At 46.2% G+C, this 22241-nt stretch overlaps 1 protein-coding gene across 4 annotated transcripts in view; it reads left to right on the top strand.

The window, feature by feature from the left end:
- CMKLR1 (chemerin chemokine-like receptor 1) overlaps positions 1-21245 on the top strand; it is a 32937-nt gene extending 11692 nt beyond the window's left edge. For all 4 annotated transcript variants that reach the window (XM_060276328.2, XM_035120426.3, XM_060276327.2 and 1 more), the window contains one exon: positions 17192-21245. In XM_060276328.2, the coding sequence (XP_060132311.1) occupies positions 17195-18289 (1095 nt within the window). In that variant the 5' untranslated portion in view covers positions 17192-17194 and the 3' untranslated portion in view covers positions 18290-21245. The remainder of the gene's footprint in view (positions 1-17191) is intronic.
- The last annotated feature ends 996 nt before the right edge of the window (positions 21246-22241 follow it).

The following is a 22241-nucleotide window of genomic DNA, read 5'->3' as shown; positions in this document are numbered from 1 at the left end:
TGACTGACTGATAGCTGTTGATGACCGGAAACGACTGCAAATGGTTTTGCATGAAAAAGCAAGGGTGGAGATGGCTGAAGATCGCTTATCATGTATAATGAGATAAGAACCCGATATCTCTGTTCAAACCATCCAACATACCATCTCAGGACTATTTAATTGCTCATCCTCTAACATTGTGTATGCCATCAAATGCCAACAGTGCCCTTCAGCTCTCTATATTGGACAAACAGGCCAAACCCTACGCCAAAGGATAAATGGACATAAATCTGACATCAGGAACCAGAAGACAGAAAAACCAGTAGGAGAACACTTCAATCTCCCAGGACATTCTATACAAGATCTCAAAGTAGCTGTCTTACTACAAAAGAATTTCAGAAATAGACTGGAAAGAGAAGTTGCTGAATTGCAACTTATCACCAAGCTCAAAACCATGGAGGGACCTGGTTTGAACAGAGATATCGGGTTCTTATCTCATTATACATGATAAGCGATCTTCAGCCATCTCCACCCTTGCTTTTTCATGCAAAACCATTTGCAGTCGTCTCCGGTCATCAACAGCTATCAGTCAGTCAATCACCCATTTCCACCACCCTTCTGAGTGATCCCCCCTCCCCATCCCTACCCCTCCCCACCCCTTCTCTACATAAGTGCCTGGAAACTTCCATTTCACTGTATCTGAAGAAGTGTGCATGCACACGAAAGCTCATACCAAAATAAAAACTTAGTTGGTCTTTAAGGTGCTACTGAAGGAATTTTTTTATTTTACCTAATTCCCAGACAGGCTAACCACCTGCCCACAACATCTCTTTCTTTTTATCAGGATTTATTCTGAAAGATTTCCTTTAAGGTCCCCCTCTAAAGACAGGGAAACTGAGGCGAGGTTTGGCGTGACTTACTGAAACCCCCCTGCTATTTCCTGGTGAAAGTCCAATTGCTTTAAGGCCAGGACTTTCTTCTTTTGTGCAATACAAAAGACTCCTCACGTTTCAGTGTAAAGGGATGGAAAGGTTAAGAAAGAAAGAATGTAGCAAAAAAAAAAAAAAGCTTACGGGGATTTTCTTTTGCAGAAGTGAAAACAATGTATTTGCAATGGTTAGACCAGGAAAGCAAAGCAAATGGAGGGGGGGGGGAATGAAGGAAGTGTCGAGATTTGTGGAAGGTTAGTTGCGACCGACAATTTCAATTCTCTCCTTGTTTGTGTTGTTAAAAGGACATCTGTTCATAGTTCCCTCTTGCAGATTTCTCCGGGAGAGTTTTCATCAGGGCTCTGGTATTGAGGAAACGAGAGTTTCCTCATTTAACATCAACATCTTGTGCTCGGATTTCAGCCCTGTGACTCTGGAGGATTTAGAAAACACACGGAGGAGGAAAGAGTTGGAAGCAGCCTGACTTTCAACCAGCTGTGCATTTTTAAAGGCTTTTGTGGGGGGGGGGGTCAAGGCTTACGCAAAAGAGTAAGCCCACTTTGTCAAGAGATCTGGAGACTGGTTTGAAAGAGGGATTGCCATTTGGGGTGTGAATACTCTTCCTGCTTTTGATACTCTGATAAACAGGTCTGCCTGACTTTTATAGTATATCTGAAGCCTGTGACACCACTTCGATGGAAGGAGGCCAGGGTGTGTGTGTGTGAAAGAAATGTATTTTCGCGTGCGCCCAGTCACCAAGTGGCACGAGATTCCAGGGTTTCCCTGTGCTTTTCCAGAGATTGGTGTCTTTGGAATGAAGGTCACTGGTTTGATTGATATTTTATTGCATTTCTATGCTGCTTTTCATTCAAATGAATCTCAAGGTGGCTTACAAACAAGAAACCACTCTGTTAGCCGCTCCACCTCATCTCTATAGTCCGTTTCACCCTCCTTATCAGAGATGAGTCCGATCACGGTTGTGTCATCTGCAAATTTGACAACCCTATTTCTAGGGTGGGCAGCGACACAATCACAAAGAGTATAAAGGAGCGGACTAAGCACACATCCTTGTGGTGTTCCTGTGTTAGTCCTAAGCATGTTAGACATATATTTTTTTTTAGTTTTTTAAAAAAATCTTTATTAATTCATATTAAAATCCATACAAGGAAAAAAGAAATATACATTTCGTTTGTACAATAATAAGTAAAACAACTTCCGAACTTTAACACATCGCTTTCCTTTAGATTTTCTCCATTACTTGCGTTACTTTCCCCTAAAAACAAACACTAAATTTAGATTCCCTCCTTATCAAATTTCCCAATAAGAACCCTTGTGGTCAGCTAGTCAAAACAGATCACCAGCTCTGTTTTAATATCATTTTTCTTAAAATATTCCTCTACATATTCCCATTTCTTTTTGGAACTTTGTTTCGATTTGTTCCTAATTGCCGCTGTCATTCTATCAAGGTTCATAAATTCAATTAATTTTAACTGCCACTCTTGAATTGTGGGTATCTCTTCTTTTTTCCATTTCTGACCGATCAGCAGTCTTGCTGCTGCACAGGAGTAAAGAAAAATATCTATCCTATCCTCTGGGAGGTTTCCAGGTACCAGACTCAATAGAAAATATTCTGGGTTCTTTTTAAAGGTGATCCTTAACATTTTTTTCAATTCCTCGTAAACTTTTCCCCAAAATTCCTTAATCTTAGCACATCCCCACCAACAATGCATATAATTTCCCCCTTTATTTTGACATTTCCAACAATTAGTTTCTTCATTTTTATATATTTTGGACATCCTTTCTGGTGTTAGATGCCACCTGTAAACCATTTTAAACATATTTTCTTTTATTCTAGCACAGGCCGTAAACTTCATTGTAACTCTCCATAGTTTATCCCATTGGGCTTTATAAATTGGCCTTCCTAGGTCCTGGGCCCATTTAACCATGACACATTTACTCTGGTTTCTCTTCAGATCGTATAAATTTTTCGCCTTTTAGCATGTTAGACATATAAGGGCCCAACCGGACCCTCTGGGAGCGATCTGAAAGAAAGTCCAGTATCCGCCCACAGAGTGATAGTGGGAGCCCCAGATTTCCCAATTTAGTTATCAGACGTCGCGGTAGAATGGTATTGAATGCCGAGCTGAAATCTACAAAAAGCAGTCTGGCATAGCTCCCCCGCTGCTCCAAATGTGCAAGAACAGCTTGGAGGGCAATTGCCACGGCATCCTCTGTTGATCTTTTCGTTTTGTAGGCAAATTGGAATGTGTCCAATCCCTCTGGTAGGCAGGCAATGACATAATTTCGTACCAGCCTTCTATCACTGTGCCATACAGAGCGTGCTCACGTACGGTTTATGTGTGTGGTACGGAAGCTGTACTTCCCAGGACAGAGCAGGGCTGTGTAGAATTATTAAAACAGCAGAGAGCATTATTGGCTGCCCACTCTCTACCTTAGAACAAATCTATACCACCAGGTGCCATAGAAAAGCACTAGACATATCAAGAGATCCAATGCACCCTGGTCACCATTTCTTTCAGCTCCTGCCATCGGGACAGAGATATAGAACTATGCAGGCAAGAACAAGCCGTCCCAGGAACAGTTTCTTCTCTAGAGCAATTTTGGCGTTAAATGGAAAGCCTGGACTTTGAAGTCATCTTATTTTACTTGTTATTTGTATTATATTTACTGTTTTTAATTAGGTTTTGTAATTTTGGATTATGCAGAATGAGTGGATGTAGCAACCGAGTAATTTCACTGTTCCCGCAAGGGGACAATGACAATAAAGATATCTATCTAGAAACAACATCAAAGTAGTTGCAATCTATAAAACCCTGTTAACCAAACAGCAGCAGAAAAATAAGCTGAATATCACAATGACAGCAAAAGTCACATCATCGAAACATAGAACCATAGAACTGTAGAGTTGGACTCATCTAGTTCAACCGCCTGCGATGCAGGAATCTCAGCTAAAGCAACCAATGCGGATGGCCATCCAACCTCTGCTTAAAAACCTCCCAAAAAGGAGTCTGCAACCTCCCAAGGGAGACTATTCTGCTGTTGAACAGCTTTTACTGTCAGAAAGTTCTTCCTGATGTTTAGTCGGAATCTCCTTTCTTGTAATTTGAAGCCATTGGTTTGAGTCCTACCCTCCAGAGCAGGAGAAAACAAGCTTGTTCTTCTATATTATTTTCAGAGTCTGATCCTTAACTCTCTCTGTAGCAACGTCAAACATCCTATGGGATGGCAGGCTTTCAGTTGGGAACACCTGGCTGGTCAGAATAACGGGCATGTTAGGAACACAGTATTCAGGAAGCCAATGACCAGCAGTTGCCGTGGGAGACTTAAGATTACGGAACAGAAGAACATCAGCCTTGAACTGGTTCTGGGAGCTGCCCTCACCCTGGCTCTGGGCATCATCAGCCATTGGGGGTGCCAGGCTAATGGGCAACCCCTACACACCACAGAAATCTGGGGATTGTTTTAAGAACACAGTGAGATGGAAACCAGAGTGGCACTCATGTTATCTGATGAAAGCCCCTTTGGAAAGTGATGCTGACTAGTCTATAAAGCAGAGGTCAGATCTACCCCATCTGTAAATTTAAAGGCTTTTTGGTGCAAGAGTGCACCGTTGGTCATCCGTGTGGAGCAAGAGGAGTGATCAGGGCTGGCTGGGTCTATTCTCTAAAGGTCAATATGTCCAAACCAGCTGTGGAAGACGGTTGCAGCTGTTTGTTAACTGGGGTCTGTTTGCTGCTCCAAGGAAATGCTTTTGGCTCCGTAACTGTCCCAGGATGGATCCAGGGTCTAGCTTCTCCACATGCCAAACCTTTTGCAGGCTAGGCGGGGGCGGGGGCGGGGGGGCGGGCGCAGAACACAAGATTTTTGGGATGAAGAACATCTGCAACCTTTTGTGTATCCTCCTCGTTTCAGCCACCTACTCAAAATGTGTGCTGCATTTGTACTGAGCAGGCAGTTAACAGAAAGATCATGGCAGAACAGGCCATTCTCTTCCAGTGCCAGACGGTAGAACCTAAAAATTCTGCATCGACGTGCCCCGAATCCTAATGCCAAGTTGACGCTAGAAATAGTTAATTCACAAGGACACCAACTCTTCATTAGTAGTTGTTGGGAGATTTTTGGGGGGTGGGGAGGGGTTTCCAGTGCTGAACCCAGTGCTGAACCTGCCGCACCTGCTCACCCTGTATTTAGATTGCAGGAAAAACTCTGGCCCTCCTAATCTTGCTGGAGCCCATCAGCCCCAGGCAGCGTGGCCAATGGTTAAGGATGAAGGGAGCTGTTAAGGCTTCTTCTTCTTCTTCTTCTTCTTCTTCTTCTTCTTCTTCTTCTTCTTCTTCTTCTTCTTCTTCTTCTTCTTCTTCTTCTTCTTCTTCTCCTCCTCCTCCTCCTCCTCCTCCTCCTTCTCCTCCTCCTCCTCCTCCTCCTCCTCCTCCACAGTGGGGACATAGGTTTCCAGGCGGGAGTTGATCACGGTGAGGGTTTGCCAAGCATGCCTTCCTCTTAGCACATTTCTCCCTTACGTCCTGAGTTCGAGTGTCTTCAAAGCCCATGACACCTTTGGCTGTTCTCCAACTGGAGCATTCGCAGGCCAGTGTTTCCCAGTTGTCGGTGTTTATCCTACATTTTTAAAGATTTGCCTTGGGAGAGTCTTTAAACCTCTTTTGTTGACCATTATGCTTTCCATTTTAAAGTTCAGAATAAGAGCAGTTGCTTTGGAAGACGACCATCAGTCATTCGCACAACATGACCAGTCCAACGAAGTTGATGTTGAAGAATCATTGCTTCAGCACTGGTGATCTTTGCTTCTTCCAGTACAAAGTATTACTTTTTTGGACACAGTGGTAAATCGGAATTGTAGAAACGAACTGGCTGTACAAACTACCGTCACTACCCAACAGTTCTCATTTAGCCTGGAGAAGAGGGCTTAGGCACCCTTACCTTTTGCCCTGCTCTTTCCAGTCACAGGTCCTTACTTTAAAGCTCCATGTTTGACTTTAAAGCTCCATGTCTGAGAGCCCCCACACCCCAGAGCTCCCCTTGCAAAAAGCTGCTCTTTAAAGCCGAAGTGCAACAAATGGCAATTCGGGGTTTTGGAGGATTGCCATTTGCTCCAATTCAGCTTTAGAGAGTGGGTTTTCGTTGGGAAAGAGTGAACAATGCAAGGACAGCATAAAGGACAAGTAAGTGTGGATAAGCCCCAAGAGGTGATGTGATAGCCATCTTCAAATACATGGTTCTACCCCTCCTCATGAAATCTCCACAACAACCCTCTGGAGTAGGTTAGGCTGAGAGGCCGTGACTGGACCATGGTCACCCAGTGAGCTTCATGGGCAAGGTGGAATTTGAACCCAGGTCTCTCCCAGGTCGAGGTCTGATGGTGTAACCACTACACCTCAATATATTGGCTCAGCCTGTCCTCTAGACACAGCATTCCCTGTCCCTTCCATTCCTCTGTTGTCCCATATTTGACGCACCTGTCAGCACCAAGCCATCTTTGCCTCCTCCCATGACCGCCCTCTGTCCCTGGAGAAGCAGCCTAACATAGACTTACGGAGGGAAGGCTTGGAGTTTAATTTGTGTGCATCGCGACCCACACTTCAGGTGGAAAACAGCCTTTCCTGATTGAAAATCTCCAGAGATAGGAGCAGTGGGGTGGGGGCAGGAGATTTTCTCTCCATCTGTGTGCAAAGCCCCCTCTGGCATTTATCAAGGGAAGCATGAAACGACGTTTTGTCACCCTCTATCTTTCCAGCTGGCAAGTCGGGGCTTGGAAGGTGCTTGGCGGATGCCGGCAGTTTACCAATGTGTTTCAGAGCTGCCTGGAGGAAACTACAGAATAATAGAGTTGGAAGGGACCCTGAGGGTCATCTAGCCCAACCCCCCTGCAACACAGGAATCTCAACTAAAGCACTCCTGACAGATGGCCACCCAACTTCTGCTTAAAGGCCTCCAAGGAAGAAGAGCGCCACCTTCTAAGGGAGCCCGTTCCCCTCTTGAACGGCTCTCGTTGCCAGGAAGTTCTTCCTAATCATAGAATCATAGAGTTGGAAGAGACCACAAGGGCCATCCAGTCCAACCGCCTGCCAAGCAGGAAACACCATCAAAGCATTCTTGACATATGCCTGTCAAGCCTCTGCTTAAAGACCTCCAAAGAAGGAGACTCCACCACACTCCTTGGTAGCAAATTCCACTGCCAAACAGCTCTTACTGTCAGGAAGTTCTTCCTAATGTTTAGGTGGAATCTTCTTTCTTGAAGTTTGAATCCATTGCTCCGTGTCTGCTTCTCTGGAGCAGCAGAAAACAATCTTTCTCCCTCCTCCATATGACATCCTTTCATATATTTGAACATGGCTATCATATCACCCCTTAACCTTCTCTTCTCCAGGCTAAACATACCCAGCACCCTAAGCCGTTCCTCATAAGGCATTGTTTCCAGGCCTTTGACCATTTTGGTTGCCCTCCTCTGGGCATGTTCCAGCTTGTCAGTATCCTTCTTGAACTGTGGTGCCCAGAACTGGACACAGTACTCCAGGTGAGGTCTGACCAGAGCAGAATACAGTGGTAATGTTTAGTCAAAATCTCCTTTCTTGCCGTTTAAATCCGTTGGTTCATGTCTGCCCCTCTGGAGCAGCAGAAAAAGCCTGAACTCTCCAGCAAGTGTTCTTCTGAGGTACAAGAACATAGTGGAATGAAAGATGTTCCTTTCCAAGGGCGTGCCTGGTATTGCTGAGTCAAAAGGACGTATGTAGAGAGCAAAAACACACACCTCCCTCTGTGAGCCAGGGGGCTTTTTCAAGAGGTCTCTCCTCTCCTCTGTTGTTGCCTTGAGGACTTTTTTGTAGACCCAACACAGAATGATGCAGAAACAGGATGAGGCGGACTTACAATTGAACACCTGCAAAACTGATCTGTCTGTACCGGGAGGCAGCAAACAGCAGCAGAACCACTTTCCAGCTTAGCCATGGGCGAGGCCACTTGGAAAAACCAGAGTGCTGATCTCTCCAGCTCTTGTGCAGCAGCCAAGAGATCGTGGGGTGTGGGGGTGGGGTGGGAGAATCCACCTTCCCATGCTTTACAACCCAAGGATTTCACGGCGTCCACTCGTCTCTCTGAACGAACGCAGAGTAGCAGGCGCCTCCCATAAAAATGTATGAGCTGGGTGGATGAGATCAGCATTGAAAGGTTTTAATTAACGGCCGGCTTGGATATTTATTGAGGAGGAAATTGCCACTCCCAGCCAGGCGCTTGCTACTGAGGGCTGCTAAATCGGGACGGGGAAACGGTTAGAAATCTCTTTCATCTGTTCATTGGATACCCAAAAGTTCTAGTGTTGTGAGAGAGGAAGGAAAACCTCTCTGTGCCCACTTTCTCCATGCCAGGCTTAATTTCATAAACTTCTTTCATGTCACCTTTTAACAAGACTTGGGGAACGACCAGCAACACTCCTGCAGGTGATTTCGGTGAGCGAGCTGGGATAGAAGGGTTCGGGGTATCCTTAGGGTACCCTGGACCTAAATTAATAAATTAATACAGTGGAACCTTGGTTCTCGAACGCCTTGGTACTCTAACATTTTGGCTCCCGAACACCGAAAACCTGGAAGTAAGTGTTCCGGTTTTCAAACGTTTTTCGGAAGCCGAATGTCCGGTGCTGTTGTTGGCTATTGTTGCCAGGGCGCCGGTGCCAATCAGAAGCTTCGCCTTGGTTTTTGAATGTTTTGGAAGTCGAACGGACTACAGGAATGGAACCAAGGTACCACTGTACAAGGAGCTCAAACCTGCCTCCGTAGTAGATGGGCAGCCAGTATAGAGAGTATTAAGAATGGTGTCCTGTGTTCTTGAGCAGATGCTCTCATCAGCAATCTGGCACCTATATTCTACACCAGCTGGAGCTTCCAAACCGGGCCCAAGGGCAGCCCAACATATAAAGCACTGCAGTAATCCAGCCTGAAGTTTAATAGCACATGGGCTTTAATATTTTGTTGGGAGCCACCTAGAGTGGTTGGGGCAACCCAGTCAGATGGGTGGCTAATAATAATAATAATAATAATAATAATAATAATAATAATAATAGGCTGCAGTGGTCAGGGTGTTGCCATGTCATTAAAGTGAAGTCTCATCTCGACCTCAGAACCCTGGATTTTGGTCCTGTTTTTCTTTTCTTCCCCCTCTGTTCCAGATATCTTTTGAGCAGAGCCAGCAAAGCTAAGTTCACAAAAGCCTCCCCCCACCCCGAAACTCTGCACACACCCTTATCTCCATTCTGGAAAGTAATGACTTTGAAAAACAAACAGAGAGAAGTCTATATTGTATCTTGAAAGATAAACAGACTCTGGGGCTTAGAGAGCTGCGACAGATTGCTGGTACCTAATGGGAAAGCGGGATGGAAAAAAAGAATGGGAGAAACATACCAGTCCGTGGTTGAGGTCATATAGAGGATCTGGGGCAGTGGGTCCTTGCCATTTTGGATAGAATGAGGAGTCCTCTGAATTCTGCGCTTCTCAAGTGGCGACTCATATATTCAAATGCTCCTTACAAGATTTATTCTTTAAAACATGAACACACACAAATCATCTCACTTCAGTCTATAAAGTAGCAAGTCAGGGAGAGGGACACATGAAACCTTTCTCCCTGCTGTGCTAGATTTCTCTCTCTCTCTCTTTTTAAAAGTATTTTTATTGAGTTTTGCATAGAGAGAAAAAAAGAAAAAAGAAAAAGAAAAAAGAAAAAGAGAGATACAAAAATTCAAAAAAGACAATGTATATCACCTCTTACTTCTTCAAACCTCTTCCCTTCCCCTTCTTACAATCCTTATTAATAATTAACTCCTACTATTTCCAAATCTTATCTAGACATCATAAAATTACGTCTTAAATCCCATTTCATAACCTTATCCTTAAATAATTCTTATTCATTGTATATAGAAGAGTGAAGGAAAGATAAAAAGAAAAAATCCAGAATAAAGATAAAAAGACATACAACATTATCATATTTTCCCATTTCTAATCCAACTATTTCGGACTTCCTCATTACCCCTTCTTGAGTTCCTTATCAATCACTAATTATTGCAGTTTTCAAATCTAAGATTACCTTCTTTTTTCCAATTTATAGCTTCTTTTTAACCATTTACCCATCATACTTCTCTTTACCTTTATTACCCAATATTATCTAGCCTTTTACCCAAAAATATTCATAATTAATTTTCCAATTCTTCTTCCCCCTTTTTCTTCCCACCCTGCTGTGCTAGATTTCTCCATGCAGGGAACATTAAATATGCGCCTTCTCCAGTTTCAACCTAAAGCTGTGCGGTCCAGAATTCTGTGGTCTGGTCTACCACTTTGTTTTGCATCAAGGGTAGATTGGCTCTGAATTTTAAGCCATTGTGGTGTTAAAAACATCACAGTCAACCAGAAGGCCTTGGATCAAGAGACCTGTGCTAGGCTTGATATGAAAACCCTCAAATTCAGTGAGCATTATTTTGCCTCAGAATTTGGTGATAGCAAATCTGGATTTGTCTTAAGCATCTCTTCGACTGCTCACCAAGCACACAGTTTTAGATTTCTGTCTAGGAAACAGGTTATATTTTTGGCAGTCTTCTCAGCCATCTGAATGCCAAACCCTTCCAAATATTGTTGTGAGTGGGTGGGGGTCAGTTTGGATGATGCCCCGAGTCCCTCCTGATTCTTCGGATCCTGTATCTTTGGGGGGTAGAAGGTATATCCTGAAGACACCACAGTCTCAGTAGACCTTCATCCCAAGGAAACTGAACCCCGGATAAATGCAGGAATCCTTGGGAGTCTCTTGCCACTCAGAGTTTGGGCTGACGTGCAACAATATCTTTCCGAATGAGAATGGAGTCTTTGATGGAGCCAGGGAGGGACAACTATAGCATTCCAGGTAGAAAATGAGCAGTAGGATGGCCTGATGGGAGGAAGTTAACAGGAATGGACGTCCCCAGCTGTCTATTTGGTGAACATCACACGAGGCCGTTGCAGTCATGTTGGCCTCCTGCTTCTACCACATCTTGTGCAATTTTGTTTTGTTGTTTTGTTGCTCGGGACATGACTGTGTCTTTCCCACTCCTGGGGAACATGTCATCTATTTGAACCTGGAGGAAAACGGCTGTACCGTAGGTTTTTCTCAAGGCGTTAGGGTGAAATGGAGAATAGAGTCAACAGGTGTTTGAAGTCCAAATGGACTGCAACTCATAAGGACATTAAGCATGGGCCATCTAGTCCAGCATCCTGTTCTCACAGTGGCCCACTAGATGCCCTTTATGGGCCATTGGCCTGATCCATCATCAGGATTCGATCTCAAGAGCATAACCAAATGCGGTTATTAGCCACCCATAGCCCTCTCCTTCTCCATTAATTCGTCCAGTCCTCTTTTAAAGCCATTCAAGTCGGTGGCTATCACTGCTTCCTTGTGGAAGCAACTTCCATAGTTTATGCACTGCATAAAAAAAGTACTTTCTTTTTCTCTGTCTTGAATCTCCCAACGTTCATTGGATGTTCACAAATTCTCTCTCGAGAGAGGAAGAAAACGGGTTTCTTTTCCTATCAGACCAGAAGCAGTGAAAGCAAGGCAGATCTTCATTTTTCTGTTGCAACAGAGTTCCCTCCCCTCCTAGCAAGGAGGCAAGAGAGACCCAGAACCAAGAAGAAACATCTCTTTTAAAGGGTTTACATTTTGGCATGGAGAAGGAGGACACCCCCTCTACAAACTGTCAGAAACTGCATCACACATAAGGTGGGGTTCCAAATTCATAGTTCCAGACACAGTTTACACAAAACATTAGCATTTGATAAGATAATCAGGATACCCGTCAGACATCGCTCAATGCGGAGCATCTGGGCAAACAATGACAATTAATACAAAGGAGGTTCATAGATATAGGAGAGGAATCCCTTCAGGAACGTCCCCTGATTGCCATCTGCCTCTGTTTTCTCGGGCAAGGGGGATTAAGGAGGCAGAGAGGAAATATTGAGAGTCTTGAGAAGAGCCAATATGGCTTTGGGATTCCTCTCCTGTACTGTTTTAGACATATGGTCTATAAACTTGTGTATGTGTGTTTACGGTTATCAACATTTATTCTATATTTGAATTCCTATAACGCTTTTGTACTTTTTGCCACTTCTCTCTTTTCGTCCATGTAAGGATTTCATCCCTTCTGGCTTTGGGCGTGGGGAATTCAGACTTCAGGCCTACTTCATCTTTCCAAGGATGAGATAGAATCATAAAATCATACCGTAGAATCATAGAGTTGGAAGAGACCACAAGGGCCATCCAGTCCAACCCCCTGCCGAGCAGGAAACACCATCAAAGTATTCTTGACATATGCCTGTCAAGCCTCTGCTTAAAGACCTCCAAAGAAGGAGACTCCACCACACTCCTTGGTAGCAAATTCCACTGCCCAACAGCTCTTACTGTCAGGAAGTTCTTCCTAATGTTTAGGGGGAATCTTCTTTCTTGTAGTTTGAATCCATTGCTCCGTGTCCACTTCTCTGGAGCAGCAGAAAACAACCTTTCTCCCTCCTCTATATGACATCCTTTTATATATTTGAACATGGCTATCATATCACCCCTTAACCTTCTGTTCTCCAGGCTAAACATACCCAGCTCCCTAAGCCGTTCCTCATAAGGCATTGTTTCCAGGCCTTTGACCTCCTCTGGACACGTTGCAGCTTGTCAGTATCCTTCTTAATGTAGCCAACAAAATGGGCCCTGGCTGATGCCATAATAAATGTCTTTAAGCTGCTTCCATATCTTGAAAGGTGGTTGCCTTTGGATAGATATTTGCCTTAAAAGACCATTCACTTTCTTCTGACTAATGGATTCTGCCCCACCCCCCAACCCCGTAATTGAGCTAAATTATAGGCCTGCAGTCAAATTCAGCATTTCCTGTTTCTTTGAAGCTCACCTATGAAAGTTGGCCTTCTTGACCTCCGCAGCCCATGTATATGAGAGACTATTAATGGAGAAGGCTAGCTTGCGGTGGCTCTGCTCTGTCTCCACAGTCGGAGGCAGGAATGCTTCTGAAAATACCAGTTGCTGGAAGCCACAGGAGGGGAGAGTGTCGCTCTTGGGCTCGGATCCTGCTTGCAAGTTTCTCATCTTGTTGGCTGCTGCGAGAACAGGATGTTGGGCTAGGTGGTTTTGATCGTTTTGGTGGCCCTTTCCTGAACTTTCTCCAGCACCCTTTCTGAGGTGAGGCAACCAGAGAACACAGTGTTCCCAACTAGGCAGCCACACCAGAAATCTGTATAATGTTATGGATTCTTCCACGAGGGCCAAAAGAAATACAAAGGCTCATTCAGTACGGAAGGTGATGTAACTGCTGGAGACGTGCTATCTCCATGCCTTAATGTCTAAGTACGAAGCGTTTGACGGCAGAAAGTCTGAAAGCAGCTGGCTGCGAGGAGGAGAGGGTGCTGGCTGCATCGAGTTCCGTCCAGGAAGGAACAGAGCCATCTCTGACTTTGGGAAAGGAACCACACCGTTGGCCGCTGGGCTTTATGAGCAGTGTCAGGAATTCAGGCCAGCCAGTGGGAGTGTAAGACCTCCAGAGAGATGTTCTTTCCACATCTGCTTGCGATTGCCGTTAATTACCGGTACATGCCCGGACTGCCTCGCAGCCAAACTCCAATGACAAAGTCTCTTTGCGTGCTTAATCTGGCTTGTTGCTTTCGAGTTCTGATGTTGGTACCTTTCTGCTTCCACCCCACCAGGGCCATAGCACTGTCCGCCAGTGCCTGGGGTGCGGGGTGGCTCACATGGAGTGGGTGGAGCATGGAGGTTGAAGAGCATCCTCTACACTCCCCAGCCCTCGCCACCAACGGGCAGGTGCTCACACACTGGATCTCTGTGGGGGGCACCTGGTTCATGCCCCCTTATGTGCACCCGGGGCAATGGGCCCCCTGGCACCCCCAACACTATGTCACTGCACGCCATCCCTCCCCACTCTGGAAAGTGGCCGGATTGCAGATGCAGAAGGGACAGGTTGAGACAGGCTTGTGCTTTAACTAGTTAAGGAAAAGGTCCTCCATCTAGCTTGGGAAGGATGGGGGGAACGCCAGCCCCACCATCAGAAAGGGACGTGATGGAAGAGCTGCAAATTGCCAGTTGTTTGATTTATTATTAGTGGATTTTTACTGCCAGGTGCCAAGGTAAGTTGGCCAGCCTTGGATATAAGGAAGTTTGACTTTGGGAGGGAGATGCCCGTGTGTTGATCCAGTTAGATTGCGGAACTAAGTAAAAGGTTAAGGTAAAGGACCCCTGGATGGTTAAGTCCAGTCAAAGGCAACTATGGGGTCTGGCGCTCATCTCTCTTTCATGCCAAGGAAGCAGGTGTTTGTCCACAGACAGCTTTCTGAGTCATGTGGCCAGCAGGACTAAACCGCCTCTGGCGCAGCAAAACACCATGACGAGTGCCAGAGCGCACGGAAACCCCGTTTACTTTCCTGCCACAGCGGTACCCATTTATCTGCTTGCACAGGCGTGCTTTCAAACTGCTAGATCGGCAGGAGCTGGGACAGAGCAATGGGAGCTCACCCCGTCATGGGGATTCGAACCGCCGACCTTGCGATTGGCAAGCCCAAGAGTCTCAGTGGTTTAGACCACAGCGCCACCCACTGAACTAAGTAGGACCAGGGGGGGCAGTGCCCAAATCTCCCTGCTCAGCCATGAAGTTCACTGGGTGACTTGGGCCAGCATTTCCCGGCTTGCAGGGGGTAGGACAAGATGGTCCTCAGGGCCCCTTCCAACCCCACAATTCTATGATTCTATGTGTGAATGTTAAAGGATAGCTTTAGTTCCCCTTCTTGTGTTGTTTAAGGACGTGTGAATTAGCTATGCATTAAAATGCAGCCCAACCCTACTACAAATCATGGGGGATTGCAAATCATGGGGTAGATTACAGAATAAGAAGTAGGGGTGGAGGAGAAAATCGGTCCATTTGTGCAATGGATGCTCTCTGCCTTACCATTCACAGGCAACCAAGTGTTTTGTCTTTTCCATTGGCACTGAAATGTCGGAGACAAGAAGGCCCCCTTTGGCACACAGACTGAAAATGCTGCTTCAATAGCCTGTTTTATGCTGCTCCACTGTAAAACAAGAAAACTTTCCCTTACGAAAACCTTGTTGGAGTTATTCCCTGGCCCTGTGACATGGGTATTCTCGCTGCCTGCTTGTTTCTCGCTGCTGCTAACATGGTGTCTGGCCCTGATGGTGGGCAGCAGCTGACTCAGGAAGTTGGAGGCTTCTAATTTGGGACGCACTGTCTGGTGGTTCAGCAAATATGCTGAGGCAGCCTTATGGGTGAGAGAAGAACTCTGGCAAACTGTGACAAGTCAGAGGAATGACAACCAGACAGCCAGCCTGCCTTGCCATGTAGGCACAGGGGGTGTAGTGGTTAAGAGCGGTAGACTCGTAATCTGGGGAACCGGGTTCACATCTCTGCTCCTCCACATGCAGCTGCTGGGTGACCTTGGGCTAGTCACACTTCTTTGAAGTCTCTCAGCCCCACTCACCTCACAGAGGGTTTGTTGTGGGGGAGGAAGGGAAAGGAGAATGTTAGCCGCTTTGAGACTCCTTCGGGATATCAAATCCAAACTCCTCCTCCTCCTCCTCCTCCTCCTCCTCCAGCTTTGCCCTGACATTGCCAGCAACTGCAAAATTGCAGGATGGGGGAGATGATGGGACCATAAACCATGGGAACCTCTTCTTTCTTCACAGCTTCCCTTCTGGACACTGTCTAATGCAGACATGTTTATACATTTCCATGGAAAAACTCCAAATAACTTCCAGTTATATTCACAACCACTGATAACAAGAGTGAGAGAGCTGGTTGTGTGTAGCTTGAATATTACAATCTGGTGGAAGGAAGTCCAGGAATGTAGGGCTTGGAATCTTCATTGGATATATGCAGTCTTATATCTTACAGTTTTATATGCAGTAAAACCAGTATATCTTCTCTGTAACTCTTCAGGCCCGGCTCTACGTAGACCCCCAGTGGGGCAGGGCACCATGGCGCCGGCCCGCCAGGAGGGCGCCGCGAGCTGCGCCCGCCCGCTGGCCGGCCGGTCCGCTGCGCAGCTGCGCGCGGCGCCCACCTGCCCACCGCGCTGGGAAACGGGGCGGAAGGGCGCCGGAGAGATCCGGCGCACCATGGCGACAGGGGCGCTTAAGACGGCGCTATAACTCTTACTTCCTTTCGCAAAATTATTTTGAGGCATGTATTTTTAGGACTCGCTCTATTTTGTACGGCTGCAAGTTGTTTTAATTGGTTTCTAATATTGTGTTTTAATTCTGTAACCCACCCTGGGATCTTAGGGTGGAGATCGGGCAATAAATAAATAGAAGCCCCCTAGTTCTGGCCTTTGAAAACATCAAGCAATTTCCTAATTACTGGTGTTCTGTTGCCACCATAAAGACACCATTATCTCTTGATAGCTTGGCCAAATATGAGACGTGCTTGGAACAGCAAAACCTTATTACTCGAGTAAAAGCTGGATACAGCAGCTTCTTGTGTTATTTGTTTCTAATACCTGTGTTTGAATACTTTGTATTTCAACATATAATTAAAACACTATTCCTAATGCAAACCTTAATGCTAATCCTATCCCCTAATCATCAGGACCCACAACAACCACCCTTCTCCTCCCCCCCCCCTAAAATCCTGCTCACTCTTTCCCTGCAACCTGCTCCAGCTGTCACACTCCACCCTTAGCCAATCAGCACACAACGCTCCTCTTACAAAGATCTCCCATGAAGCATTTTACTGTGTATCTCTTGTCCCATCTTGTCCTTTGCCTCGGGTAGCAAAATGTCTTGAGCCAGCCCTTGCTGCAACTCTCCCTCTCCTTTATCAGTTAGCCTCTCTTGTCTACAGCTGCAGTCTTTAAATCTGTTCAAGCATCATGTTCACCTATGCAGGCAACATACAGGTGATCAGGGCAAGCAGGGAGCAGTGGGCCTGCTTCTTCTTCTGTGTCCTCCTCCAAACTTCGCCCTCCAACCTGTGCAGTGTGGTTGGGCCTAGTGGCATGGCTGTTAGACTTTAGAGGACTCATCCCCACTTGCATAGAGGCATTACACGTAAGTAGCATGCTTGAATAGGGCTCCTCCTTCTCCCCAATCATTCGAGGAGTCTACCTCCAGGGCCAAATTTAGGGGGCTCCAGCTGTCCCTGCTACTCTCTTTTGGAGTATGCCCTTCAAGTGGTGCTTGCACAAAGTTAACTTTTTCACCAATCTGTGTTCCAACAGGTCATGGATCTACCTGATAATTTTACAGACTACTACGACGATACAAGCCGCTACCGGTACTACAATGACGACTACTACATCACCACTGATGAAAGCCACCGGACAAAGGAATCAGCCCAAGACTTTACATTCATCACTCGAATCTTTGCTCTCCTAATCTTCACGGTCACTTGCATCCTGGGCCTCCTGGGCAACGGCTTGGTCATTGCCGTCATCACGCTCAAGATGAAGAAGTCGGTCAACGCCATCTGGTTCCTTAATTTGGCGGTGGCCGACTTCCTCTTCAATGTCTTCCTGCCCTTGAACATTGCCTACACTGCCATGGGCTACCACTGGGTCTTTGGCCAAGCAATGTGTAAGGTCAACACCTTCCTTCTTATTCTCAATATGTACACCAGTGTGTTCTTGTTGACCATGATCAGCATCGATCGCTGCATCTCGGTGGCTTTTCCAGTCTGGTCTCAAAACCACCGGAATCCTAAGATTGCTTGGTTCCTGTGTGCCCTCATCTGGGTTCTAGGCTTTCTGTTGAGTTCTCCCGCCCTTCTTTTTCGGGACACAGCAGTGCATCAAGATCGTGTCATTTGTTTTAACAACTACTCTTTGTCCAGCCTTTCAACTCAACACCATCTAGGCGATAAGAGGCATAAGACAGTCACCATTCTGCGATTCCTGGCTGGTTTCATAGTACCAATGACTGTCATCACAGTGTGTTACATTATCATTATTGTCCGTCTGAAAAGAAACCGCCTCGCCAAGTCCAAAAAGCCCTTGAGAATCATCATTGCCATTATAATGACTTTCTTCTTCTGTTGGTGCCCATACCATGTGCTCAACCTCATGGAAACCCAGCACCACTTTCTCAGCAAAGCCATCCTTGAGAATGGAATACCAATTGTCACGGCCATTGCTGTTTCCAACAGTTGCATGAACCCTGTTCTTTATGTCTTCATGGGCCAAGATTTCAAAAAGTTTAAAGTGACTGTCCTGTCCAGGCTGGCCAATGCGCTGAGTGAGGACACTGTCCATTCAACTATTGCCCGCAGGAGCTTCACAAAACCCTCTTCAATGACAGAAAAGGAGACAATTTTAGTCTGAGCTGTAGAATATACACATCTGTTGGTCTGCTCACAGAGGCAAGGAGGAGGTTGGATATTTGCAGAGTGGGTTTTCCAACCACAAACTGATATTCCCGGCGCTTCTAAATTTTCAGTGGTTCCAAAAAAGGGGTTATGCATCATATCAATACAATCCTGTCATTCATCCTCATGGGATGAATTGCAAAGGCCATCCCATAAACATTTGCACATAGTCATCCGTGCAAGCTTCAAGGTCAAGTCTTCAAAATTAAACTTCGCTGCATCAAGCTATCCTTTAGTAATGAAAATGCAGGAACTATGGAATAAACTCTGTTGTTCATGCTCCCTTGCTCCAAACATTTGAAAGTGTAGGACAGATTTTCAATAGGCTGGAGCAGAGAGACGACTGTAGGCTTAGTTTTTTAAATAATAATAATAATAATCTGATTGCAACTATGTATGTTGAAGACAGCACAGAAGCAAGCAGGCAGTGCTGCTTCCAAAGCAAGATTCATATTCTCAAATTCGTTTATTATTTTATTTATTTAGACCACTTGTACCCTGCTCTTCTGCCAAATGGCTGCCCCCGAATTCATGCCCCGACTGGCCTCTTAGCAACTCCACCAAACCATGTACAACTGGTGTAGCCAAAATGACAAAAAAAGCAGCACTCGATTATTCTAAATATCTGCAGCATAGTTCAGCTCACAGTGCATTCGCCCCCAAAGCCAAATTCTCACGGGAGAGCCATTTTTCATATCAAAATGGGAACAAAATGGGATCTGTAGCCTGGCATGCTGCTGTTCAGAAAGCTAGTCAGCCATGCTCTTTTCAATTATTTGTACCACACTCATCTGGCTGGGTTTCCCCAGCCACTCTGGGCGGCTTCCAACAAAGATTAAAATTGTATTAAAATGTCACACATTAAAAACTTCCCTAAACAGGGCTGCCTTCAGATGTCTTCTAAATATCAGGTAGTTGTTTGACATCTGATGGGAGGGCGTTCCACAGGGTGGGTGCCACTGCCGAGAAGGCCCTCTGCCTGGTTCCCTGTAGCCTTGCTTCTCACAGTGAGGGAACCGCCAGAAGGCCCTCATAACTGGACCTCAGTATCCGGGCTGAGCCATGGGGTGGGGTGGGAGTGGAGATGCTCCTTCAGGTATACTGGGCCGAGGCCGTTTAGGGCTTTAAAGGTCAGCACCAACACTTTGAATTATGCCTGGAAACATACTGAGAGCCAATGTGGGTTTTTCAGGACCGGAGTTATGTGGTCTCGGTGGCCACTCCCAGCCACCAGTCTAGCTGCCGCATTCTGGATTATTTGTAGTTCCCAGGTCACCTTCAAAGGTAGCCCCATGTAGAGCGCATTGCAGTAGTCCAAGCGGGAGATAACCAGAGCATGCACCACTCTGGTGAGACAGTTCGCAGGCAGGTAGGGTCTCGGCCTGCATACCAGATGGACCTGGTAGACAGCTGCTCTGGATACAGAACTGACCTGCGCCTCCATGGACAGCTGTGAGTCCAATATGACTCCCAGGCTGCGCACCTGGTCCTTCAGGGGCACAGTTACCCCATTCAGGATCAGGGAGTCCTCCACACCCGCCCGTCCCCTGTCCCCCAAGAACAGTACTTCTGTCTTGTCAGGATTCAACCTCAATCCATTAGCTGCTGTCCATTCTCCAACCGCCTCCAGGCACTCACACAGGACCTTCACCGCCTTCACTGTTCCGTTTCCCCTCCCCCTGGTGTTCCTTCCCCAGCAAACAGTGCAGCATTCTGAACCCCCTGGGCACGATCCGTCATCATGTGGCTCTGCTGCATCCTAAGGATTCCCCACCCCTCTCCGGAATTCATTTTAACCTTCTGCCAGGGGGCCCAATTTTTCGCACGAGACCATTTCCCCAGACCCTCCAGGTGAAACCACAGGCATTTGACAGTCAGCTGGGGCTACTGGCTGATGTCTGCTGATGGGTGGGGTGGGGTCCAATCCTGCTGGGTGCTGCTTCGCCCATTCATGCACCGCACAGAATGCACTGGCTAAACAGACACACACACCCCACTGCCCCGCCATAGGTCCGTAGATGGGACTGCCCACCTGTAAATCACCTGACATCAAGACTGGCCCATGGGGTGGGCTTAGATAAAGGTCGGGCCCCTCCAGGGTGCAAAATAGTCTCCCACTTCTGGTGCATGAAAATGGCTCAGAAATTGAAACTGGAGCTAAAGGAAGGACCATCTTTTGGGGGAGCGTCCACGAGGGTGCATTTCTCCTGCCAAATTCAGGCCAAAGGTTTTTAAGACCTGCTTCAAACACACAGCCAAAGATTCAGGCTGAACCTTCTGCCCCGTACCTGTTTCATTTTTGCTCTTTTGAGATGCCAAAGGGAGAATCATGGTTTTTTAATGATGGGCAAGAGGGTTTTATGGTTAGAGCAGGGGCGGCTGAACCTGGGGTCTCCAGGTTGAAGTTCTAGTGCAGCAGCATTGGGGGGGGGGGGGCACAGGTCTTCACCACTGTACCAGGAGAACTATTATAGATCAATAAAACAGGTTTTGTAGATCTGTGGAGCAACATAGCTCCATTCTCTAAACACCAGAGCTTTGCACTGCTTACTTGTTTTCAAAGTTATCTGACAAATCATGAGGGCTAGGTACTTGAGTTTCAAAAAAAGAAAGGCCCCAGCTGATTCTACCACATGGACAACTGGTTCTCAGTGGTTTGAATCTCCCACATGAATAGACCTACGTGAGATGACCGTCCCTGAGTTCTCTAATACATATTCAGGAAATGTCACCCCCATCCCCCACCCCCAGTGGAGGATTTGATTCAAGTGGAAGGAGTGCGAAGTCCCAGGGGTATAAATCACGCTTCAGGGATTTGTTGTTTTATGGAGCCTGTCGGGGAACTTTCTTGCTCTTCCTGTTGTCTTTTCTGTTAATATTTCATAGTCCATTAATAAATCTTTTCTACAAAAGGTGGGCTGAGCCATTCTGTCTACCCAATTTCATGTGCAGTTAATTCGGGAGATAATTCACGATTTCACCGATGGGGCTGTGGCAGCGAGCAAAAAACCAGCGGTGGGATTATATAAAGATCGATTTGGCCGGCGCAATTTCTGGCAAAGAATTGTGGCTCAAAGGTACATTGAAAATGTGCTGCCCTGAGGTGACTGTCTTGCTCCACCTCATGGGCAGGCAAGCCCTGCCACCTCCATACAGGAGGCCCCAAACCTTGTGCACAGTTTACTTATGCGATCGCAGCCTTGCATGCTCCGTTGAAATAGAAAGAGGGCGATAGAACTGCCAGAAGGGGTCACATGAGAGATCTCATGAGAGCCTTCAGAGACCCGAGGGTTAAAAAAAAGCTCTTTCTGCACGTACAGCTGAAAATGCTGGCAGCATTAAGATAAATTCGCCAGAGTAAATCATTTTTGATGGATGTAAAAGTGGAAAATTGATTTGAAGGCTTATAGTAAAATATGCAGGCATTTATGGTATGTAAAATGGAACCGTGGAAGGAGAAGAAGGGAAGTCACTGGATACTTTAAAGTTTGTAAAATGTTTATTTGAAACTGTAAAACAGAAAATTCAATGGAAATTGTTACAAATAAATAAATAAACAAATAGCTCTTTATGGAAGGCAGAAGTGCCAATGTGCATAAAATTTTGAGGGGACCCAGGTCAGGTAAGCCTGCTCTGGTCAGACCTCACCTGCAGTACTGTGTCCATTTCTGGGCACCACAGTTCAAGAAGGATACTGACAAGCTGGAACGTGTCCAGAAGAGGGCAACCAAAATGGTCAAAGGCCTGGAAATGATTCCTTATGAGGAACGGCTTAGGGAGCTGGGTATGTTTAGCCTGGAGAAGAGAAGGTTAAGGGGTGATATGATAGCCATGTTCAAATATATGAAAGGATGTCATATGGAGGAGGGATAAATATATGAAAGGATGTCATATGGAGGAGGGATGTT

The sequence above is a fragment of the Zootoca vivipara genome, chromosome 6 (genome assembly GCF_965207765.1).
Source record: "Zootoca vivipara chromosome 6, rZooViv2.hap1.1, whole genome shotgun sequence".
In the NCBI taxonomy this organism is placed as follows: Eukaryota; Metazoa; Chordata; class Lepidosauria; order Squamata; family Lacertidae; genus Zootoca; species Zootoca vivipara.
The sequence above is the reverse complement of the archived record's forward strand: the minus strand, read 5'-3'. Positions and strand labels throughout refer to the sequence as shown.